The 9,511-nt window shown below is 37.0% G+C and overlaps 2 protein-coding genes across 2 annotated transcripts in view; one reads left to right on the top strand and one right to left on the bottom strand.

Annotated features, from left to right (window-relative positions):
* The window catches only part of LOC107557241 (E3 ubiquitin-protein ligase TRIM39-like), a 9,748-nt gene extending 8,777 nt beyond the window's left edge, over window positions 1-971 (bottom strand). Inside the window, exon 1 of the mRNA XM_016240588.1 lies at window positions 916-971. The gene's annotated coding sequence lies outside the window, so the exon portion shown is untranslated. The remainder of the gene's footprint in view (window positions 1-915) is intronic.
* A 3,562-nt stretch (window positions 972-4,533) lies between these two features.
* LOC107557240 (synaptotagmin-2-like) lies at window positions 4,534-8,229 on the top strand. The gene is made up of 8 exons (XM_016240587.1): window positions 4,534-4,690; window positions 5,132-5,313; window positions 5,710-5,808; window positions 5,926-6,093; window positions 7,063-7,230; window positions 7,374-7,488; window positions 7,766-7,899; window positions 8,020-8,229. Exons 1-8 carry the CDS (start codon window positions 4,534-4,536, stop codon window positions 8,227-8,229), a joined length of 1,233 nt encoding a protein of 410 aa, XP_016096073.1.
* The last annotated feature ends 1,282 nt before the right edge of the window (window positions 8,230-9,511 follow it).

The raw sequence follows: 9,511 nt of genomic DNA, 5'->3' as shown, positions 1-9,511 counted from the left end.
AGGGCAATAGAATATACGGTCTGTACAGTATAAAAACCGTTACGCCTATGGGATGTCCCCACTTTTCACAAAAACAAGCCTGTGTGTGTGTGTGTGTGTGTGTGTGTTTTAAAGATGTATACTTATTTCATGTTTACTAATATGTTAAAGCACATGTAAAGTAATGGGATATAATTTTAACTGTAGTGTCTTATTCTTACATTTAAAGTTAAAATAATCTAAAAAAAATACTAAATTCACTATATGTGTAATTTCAAATATATTTAAATATATAACATAGTGCGTGTTTCAATAAAAATGACATCAACGTATATTTTAGTTGATCATATAAAGGCTTGTCCATATTTCCAAGACAATAGAACAAAAATGTTAATTCATTTTCAATGAACATGCAATGAAGTGTCCAAAATCATTACATTTAGTTTGTGAATAAGTATATTCTTTTAATGTATATTATGTCCGTAATAATGACTCTTTTGCAAAGGAGAATATTTGCACAAATTATTGTATGAATACACTAAACAAACCACATCAAAAAAGCCTTTGAGACTGCTCATGATGTGGGTGTGTGTTCTGTCTTTTGTCCATTTGCACTTTTTAGAAATAATAATTATTTTTTATATACATATATATATACAGTATATATATATCTGTGAATTCTGTGAACGTCCTGTGTATTCTGCTTTCATTTGGTGTTTCATGTTCAGAGTTTCATCTTGCTGCCTTGTCACTAAACATTCACCAAGAGGTCAAAGTCCAACAAAGGCAGGTGAGTACTATACTCAGTTAGTGTAGTGCCCAAGAAATAATTTACACATGTTACTTTCATTGTAAAGCTATAGGCGAATCATGAGTAAAATAAGATTTGTTTAACTACCCATTCCCTGTAATAAGCATTTGTAACAGAACTCTTACCTGTAAGAAAAGGTGTTTCAGTCAGGAAACAGAAGAAGCACTGTTTTCACCAGCAGCTGAATGTCAATTGTAAGTGATTGCGAGGTTTAACCCCACCTCTTTTGGCAGGGATGGGATCCTGCTCCATGGAACTGTTCAGTTAACCGTTGAGTAAAGGTGTGTAATATCTTGCATAAGCCCCACACCTGCTAACACTTATTTCTAACATAATCCTTTTTAAACCCCTTGTATAAATAATAAAATTGAATAAAGCTTTTCTGAGAAATCGGTTTAATTTTGTAATTGTTTAGTTTGTGAATGGAAAGAATGGAAATTCACCTTTTCAACAGCAAAGAGTAGAGGGGACATTGTGCTGTCTCCTGTGAAGCAAAGAGGTCCACCTCTACTACTCAGTAAAACCTTTCCCAAATTTGACTAACAACTTTAGGGTGGAGTTTCCATTCCCTGTGTGTCACAGCTTGTCTGGACAGCAAGTCTGCTCCCACATTCATATGTCCCAGAATATAAATCACCCTGAGGGACAGGAACTTGTCCTGTGCCCAAAGCATAACCTGATGTGCTAGCCTGTTCAGGTGGCTTGAACTCAGTCTGCCTTGGTGATTTATATAAGAGACTACTGCAGTGTTGTGCACCCGCTCTTGAACATGGTAGTCCCTTAACTGCTGGAGGAAGTATTTCAGTGAGCCATCATTTCAAGGCAATTGATGTGCCAGTCGAGAAGATGACCTCTCCAGATCCCTTGGACTGGACGGCCATCTAAGACCGCACCCCAGCCCATGAGGGAAGCATCTGTCGTTAAAATCTTGTGACAACAAAACGTGCCTAGAGTGGGACCCAAATTCAGGAACGGGGGTCTGAACCACATAGAAAGGGTATGAAGACCCCTTGCCTGGCGAAGTTCTAAAAACGCCTCCTCATCAATGCCCCAGCACGTGCTCAAATCTTTCAGCAGGTTAGCCTGGTATGCCTTCAGAACCACCATGGTGTGCAGTGCAGCACCATTCTGACCTGCTGCCTGGAACACTTTCCCCACCAGCGTGGATGTTACTCTTCAGGGCTTGGTTGGGAGCATTAGCTTCTTCAGCAATGATGCGCTTCCAGGGGAGAGAGACCCCGTGTGCGTCACTTCCACCTGGGACATCATCATATAGCCCTGTGCCGTCGCATCCACGATAGTCAAATAAATCGACGTTGAGGGCACAAAGACACGGAACAGATATGGCTTACTCCATGAATGAATCTCAAGTAACTCCTCATACGCTTTATCCTCACAAGAGGAGTGCTCTGAGGTGGCTTTCTCGATCTACATCTCTGCAGAAGCAAGAGATGAGGTGTTATCTGCCTGATACGAAGTGCCAGGGCACGCTTCAGAGGTGGGCGCGAGGACCTCCCAATCTGGCGAGAGCACAAGAGAAAGGGAAGGACCTGCCTGTCGCGCCTCAGCCAGATTGACATGCGACCCCCACGATCTTAATGAGGGAGTGGCGGCTAGCTCTTCTTTGAAGAAAGTGAGCCGTTGCAGCGCTTTCATTCCCCAAGCAGTCAAAGCAAAAGGTATGCGGGTCATCCTCCGAGATGGGCTTCGAACAAGGAGGCACAAATTTCATCACGCAATCCCTCGACATAGCCATTTCATCACGCAATCCCTCGACATAGCCATAATGTAACTTTACTTCTTTTCTTATTTTGTAAACAAACAAAAAACTTCAAAGCAGCACAGAGCGCAAGGCACACATACACTCACACACACACAATATGGTCCCTGAAGACAAAGACACCTGAAGGTATGTCCGTTTCACATCTATTTATATCCTCTCAGGTGCACACATTCCAATGATTTCACAGACCGATGTAAGCCAAATTTTTGGTGTATTTGACACACATGTTTCACAACCGGTTGAACAAAGAATGTTCTAATCAGCATTAAAGAAATGCAGCATCGAGTGTAGCTTTTGATAGGGAACGGCTGTATCAGTTCTTGTGCTATATCAAACCCCGATGTACAAAACTGGCATTCAAAAGCAGTACATTTAGATCAATAGCAGTGTAACTAAATGCTTAGTAAGAATAGTTATTTTTGCATAAAGAACTCTTGCACAAAGAACATTTTACAGTGCGTGATGATGAACGGGTATTTAGGATGGTACTGATGTGTTGTCTCTTTTCGTTTAATTTTTTGAGAAGACCTGAATGAAGCAGTAATGAATGAACTAGTCAATCAATGCAAGGAAGAAAGCTATCATTTTGCCTTGTTTATCTAAGTTATCTAAGCTTTGGTTTTGTTTTTTCCCCCCATAATCACATGGGAGAGAGAAAGAGAGACAGACCACTAGAAATGGGGGTGGATGGATGCATGGCAGAGGAGGGTAAATACATCATGGATTAGAACTAGCCATGTTTGTCTTCTGGCTTTAGGGAACATACATGCACATACGCATTTTTAAATATACACAATGTATGAGGTATGAACCAAATCCTCAGCCTTTGAATGTGTGAATAGGCTGTATAAAGTCTATAGACTTCAATGTAGCCTACAGTACCAGGGGCCTGTTCTTCGTACGTAGCTTTGTAACAAATGTCTGGACTTTTATAAGGAAACAGCCAAGCGAACAAAACTACATGAATGTTATAATAGATAAATGAATCGATTTTATTTTAATTTTTTACATGATACCCAATTATTTATATTCACAATTTCTAATATTTGTACAGGTTTTACATTTTTATTTCAATGTAGTAATTAGCAATTCATTTAATTTTATATTTGAACAGATTTGTTATTTGACAGCATTAATTAAAGTTTCTTAAGGGTCAAGATCATGTCATCTGCATCTGTGTAAGCCACTCCCATAATAGCTGTCATCACTCAAATTAATGCTCTCAAACGACTCTGCATTATCCATATAGGATGTGTAAGACTCGAATACAATTATGAAGTTATCATTTTATGACGAATAAATCTTTCGGTGAGTAAAGCTGGCTGTGTCTGTAGTATTAAATACTACACAACATTATTATATTATCTTTAAATTACATTTTAAATGATTATTCTTTTTAAATTATTGTCCCTGGATTACTAGGGTACTCTTGTAATAAAGTAACGATAGAGGACAGATTTTAAGTATCAATTCTGCTTAAAAAGATGCGATCTAATCCTGTTTACATAAAATAAGCTTGCTCCCGAGTAGGTTTAAGTTTAGGACCTGTTGCTATGACAGCAATTCCGGGATGAGCTTCGAAGAACCACATAATTCAAGATCATGCCAAATATATACAAATATATATATGACCATAATAATATTCTGTCCAAAAATAAATATTGTTGTTTACATAGTTCATAATTAGTTTAGTTAGTAAGTTAGTTTAGTTAGTAGAGTTGTTACTCATAGAGTTGAAAAACTCTTCAAATCCAGTCAGCATCAATAATGACTGAATATATACAGTATATGTATTTTTTCTTTTCTTTTTCTTCATGATAAAGACATTTCTTATTCAGATATTTCTCATTTCTTAACAGTTTTTTTTTCTTTCTGAGATTTACTGGACAGGGTCTTCCACACATCCTCTTTTTGTGTCATTATGTTCAGTTGTGCATTTGATTCTTGACACACAGCTGGTATGAGGTTTGTGAATATGGGTGTCCGTGTTCGGCGGACTGCTGAACCAGCAGAACCACAACCTGAACCAGAACATGAGCACCATCCTGCTCACCCAACTCATCATGACTATGAAAACATGAAGAACAAGTTCATGAATGAACTGGAACATCTTCCATGTAAGTACCTACACTAAGCCCTACATTAAAATAAAAGAGCAAGACTAAAAAAAAAAGCACAGAATTAATAGAGTAGGTATAGATCAAACAGTTAATTTATTACATTTATAAATAATTCTATGAAGTTCAACTCATTGCATTTAATTGCATTAAAATACAGAATACACTGATTGTGTTGTGATTGTGTAACCTTCACAGGACACAATATCATTCTTCATTTTAATTTTCTTCTCTGACTCGTTATCGGTATTTAATGAGAAGTCAGATTACATAAAAGGGGCACTTTGATTTATAGTTGTTGTTCAGCTTTACAGATGATGATAATTTCAAATTAAAAGTACATTGAATTAATGTGACACAACACTAAGCGACAATTGTCCTGTGTGATTTATGTCCTGTACCTGTTTTCATGGAGACTGACCAGCTCTCTGCTCTCTGTAGTGCCGATTTGGGCTGTAGCAGCCAGTGTAGTGGTGGTTCTCGCCCTTGTGGCTTGTTTTACATATTGCATTTTCAAGAAATGCTTCGGCAAGAAGAAGAAATCCAAGAAAGCTAGAGAGAGGAAGAGAGCAGGATGGAGAAAAATAGAAGGGACAGAAGGAAAGGGTGAAGGAGAACAAAAAGTGCAAGAAGAAATACACAAATACAACCTCAATTTGAAAGTTTTTTAATCATGTTATAAAAAAGTTAACACTTTACAGCAAGGTCTTATTAGTTAACAGTTATTAGTTAATGCATTAACTAACAACGGATACAACATTTGTTACTGTAATTATTTATATTTCTTAATGTTTGTTAATTAACATGAACTGAGATTAATAATGCTTTAGAACTATTTTTCACTGTTCATTTAAATAATGTAGAGTGTTGCAAAAAATATGTATGTGACAGAATAAAAATAACTGTATTGCTAGATTAAAGATTTCAGTTAAATCACATCATAACATCCTTTGTTATTTAAAAATTATTTTCATATTCCATGGACATACTGTTTAAAATATGACTATCCATCTTTGCAGGAGGAAGGAGAAAAAAAGGAGGGAGAAGTGCAAAAAGAGGAGCAGGAAAACCTTGGAAAACTGGAATTCTCTTTGGATTACAACTTCACTGATGCTCAGGTGCCTGATGTATTAAAATCCTTATTAGAAATGTACCATAACAGGTAGCTAGTTGAGTTGCAATGACGTCATTGTAACAAGAAAATGGAAGGAATATGTCTAATTTTGTGTCAACATCTGATAGTTGGAGTTCTTCAGGCTCAAGACCTTCCCGCTATGGATATTGGTGGTACATCTGACCCATATGTGAAAGTTTACCTGCTTCCAGACAAGAAGAAGACATTTGAAACCAAAGTCCAGCGCAAAAACCTGTGCCCTGTGTTCAATGAGACCTTTATCTTCAAGGTTTTTCCTGTTCAGTGTTTTTGTTTGTTTACAAAGTACAAAGCCAGGTTCTGACTTATGCACATGATGAGTTATGTATCTCTTACAGTGAACATGTGGCTTTTCAGTATGATTCGTAACATCATGTAGTTTTGTCTTTTTGGGTGTTCTGGTGTCTGTTTAGTTCCACCTGTAGTTTGTTTGTCCGTTTCTCTCCCTCTCTCAGGTTTTGTGTCAGGGTTTTGTCTCCTTGTGTGGCATCCTAAGTTCCCAGAAACCCCTGCTTCCCTAAACTGGTTTTGTGATTAATTTGTTGATTGACAGCTATCCAGGTATCAGTGAGGTTTGTAGCGAATCAGCTCATGTGAAATATGAATAACCAGACAGACAGATAGACAGACAGACAGACAGATAGATAGATAGATAGATAGATAGATAGATAGATAGATAGATAGATAGATAGATAGATAGATAGATAGATTAGTAGAAAAGTCCATTTCTACTGTGCATTTGTGCCTCTTGCTTCTGGAGAATGCAGCTGAGAGTCTGCTCACATTCCACAAGGTTGTAAATGTATCGGGTTACCATGAAACCAGGGTCCTGTTCGGCTTCCTGGGGTGTTACAGAGTATTTGTGAAATCTAGCTAACAAAATATATATTGTGTGTTTGAGTGGTCCAGACACTACAGGTTATATACATTTTTGAAGGAAAATTTCAATTAAAAATGAACTAATATTTTCATATTTATTCAAATAATTCTGATTTATTCATCATCTTGTTCCAAACCATACAACTGTTCTTTCCAAATGTTCATGCTGTCATTTTCATACATCGACAGTTTATACTATAGTGGGCTTGTCTGTTAATCCGTGTTTTTTAACACGTATTAACACTGGAAAACCGATTTACACAAAATACTGATACACTAATTTGTGCTCATTTGTTTCTCTCACATATTCTTTGTTCCTGCCTCTCATCATGCATTATAGGTTCCCTATGCTGAATTGGGTGGTAAAACTCTGGTGCTTCAGGTTTTTGATTTTGATCGGTTTGGTAAACATGATGTGATCGGCCAGATAAAGATTCCCATGAATTGTGTGGATCTCGGACAACCTCTACATGAATGGAGGCATCTCGAAAATGGAGAAAAAGAGGAGGTACATTTTATTTTCTGTCAATATTTGTCTTTATTTTGCATGACTGACTTGATTTCTCAGGTATGCCATCATCCATCCCTGGATTTTTAAACTGTATATTATATATTTGGAACTATGATCTTTTTTTTCTTTCTCTTCAACAGGAGAATCTTGGAGACATTTGCATTTCTCTGCGTTATGTCCCCACTGCTGGTAAACTCACCGTCAACATAATGGAGGCCAAAAATCTCAAAAAGATGGATGTTGGTGGTTTATCAGGTACAAGTCAAGATTACATTTAAAAAAAAATAATTTAATTAAATGTGTACTATTTCATAGTTTTGAATTCAATTTTTCTAAAATGTGGAAAATACTGCTAATTAAGAATGAACAAACTGACTGAATAATACATTTAATTTATTTACAGTTGGCTGAATGTTTTCTTTTGTGTGTGTGTGTGTGTGTGTGTGTGTGTGTGTGTGTGTGTGTGTGTGTGTGTAAAAATGTTTTGTGATTTTCATTTGAACTACTTTGACAATGATCCTTCCTGTGTCAGATCCGTATGTCAAGATTGTGTTACAGCATAATGGAAAGCGTCTGAAGAAAAAGAAAACTACAGTTAAAAAGAACACATTGAACCCATACTTTAACGAGAGCTTCTGCTTTGAGGTCCCATTTGAACAGATTCAGGTGATGTGTGATTATTCTTACATCTGATATAACCTAATTTTTGTCAATTACTGTAAATGTAATGTCCAAAATGGAATTAATTCATATTCTAAAGTCCAAACCCACTCTATTCTAATGTAGAAAGTCCAGCTCCTCATTACTGTGTACAACTATGACAAGCTGGAAAGCAATGACCCTATTGGCAAAACCTTTATTGGTTATGGTGCCACAGGTGTCGGCTTACGCCATTGGTCAGACATGCTGGCCAATCCAAGACGTCCAGTGGCCCAGTGGCACACGCTTCAACCGGAGAAAGAGGTGGAAGCTGCTCTGAAAGCGCCACATCGCTAATCATCGTCATGTAACAAGTGGGTAATATACCCAGAGTATACAGTCACATCCAGGGCAACAATGAATCATCCACGTACTGAGCAACTTAGTGAAAGGCATTGATAGGCACTGCATGCATGAGCTTTGCAAGCATGACTAGTGATCTTTACAGTTTATGTTTTGTGGAAGCTTAGCATTGCTGAGTTATAGTTTCATGCTTAATGTTTTCTCTCCCGGAGTTGTATTTCTAAATGCATGTTTTTATGTTTGGAGTAGATTTGTTTTCTTTATGGTAGCTATCACTCTGCTTGGTTTTATAAGTTAGAGACGTGATGATGAATTGTTGCTAATTTTGGTGAGAGCTAAACCCGTACAGACAATATGTCAGTAATTTTTGCAAATATAAAATGAGATAAGAATTAAATATTCTCTTCTGCACTTCATTAATAGCTATGCAAATGACAACAGTTAAAATGGTTATATTTATATAAATAGATTGCTATAGTCAAAAAACAAGTTTGTTTTGTTCCACTTTTGTATTCGTAATGCTAAAGTCACTTTGTGTTTGAAAATGCAAATCAAATTAAACAGATGTATCATTTGTTTCTTGTGTGTGCTCTATTTAACTACATTTGAATGCCAAGGACCCTCTTATGAGGGACTGTCTTTATAAAATCAAAGCCATAAAGGAGCTATATGTTTTTCATATAAACAAAATGTCAAGTTCTGTCATGAAACTCTAGATGGCGCAGGCTGATGGGTCCTTAACACAAACTGATGATATTCACAGTGTTAAACTACTTTGCACAAGCTGATTGGTTCATGATGCATTCGCAGCCAATGACTTTGCTGATTAAAGGGTTAGTTCACCCAAAAATTAAAATTCTGTCATTAATTACTCACCCTTGTGTTGTTCCAAACCCGTAAGACCTTCGTTCATCTTCTGAACACAATTTAAGATATTTTTGATGAAATCTGAGGGCTCTCTGACCCTCCCATAGACAGCAAGGTAACTACCACGGTCAAGGTACCAAGATGATCGACAAAGTAGTCAGTGTAACATCAGTGATTCAACTGTAAAGTTACGAAGCTACAAGAATACTTTTTTGCGCAAAAAAAGCCACATGCTCATCAGTGATTCAACTGTAAAGTTACGAAGCTACAAGAATACTTTTTTGCGCAAAAAAAGCCACATGCTCGCGTCATGGTACTGTCATGAACGCGTGTCCACAAGTGACGCAGTAGAGACGAAAATGTGGAATTAAGTCGTTATTTTTGTTTTCTTTGCGCAAAAAAGTATTCT

This window comes from Sinocyclocheilus grahami, unplaced genomic scaffold (assembly GCF_001515645.1).
Source record: "Sinocyclocheilus grahami isolate Dianchi unplaced genomic scaffold, SAMN03320097.WGS_v1.1 scaffold594.1, whole genome shotgun sequence".
Lineage (NCBI taxonomy): Eukaryota > Metazoa > Chordata > Actinopteri > Cypriniformes > Cyprinidae > Sinocyclocheilus > Sinocyclocheilus grahami.
This window is presented reverse-complemented; position numbering and strand designations above follow the sequence as displayed.

What these genes read in the sequence shown, in the direction of transcription:
- LOC107557240 (XM_016240587.1), top strand. Translation starts at nt 4,534, where the DNA reads ATGAGGTTTGTGAATATGGGTGTCCGTGTTCGGCGGACTGCTGAACCA. An exon ending in ATGAGACCTTTATCTTCAAG is followed by an intron (nt 6,094 to 7,062) that starts GTTTTTCCTGTT and finishes CATGCATTATAG; the next exon opens with GTTCCCTATGCTGAATTGGG. An exon ending in AAAATGGAGAAAAAGAGGAG is followed by an intron (nt 7,231 to 7,373) that starts GTACATTTTATT and finishes TCTCTTCAACAG; the next exon opens with GAGAATCTTGGAGACATTTG.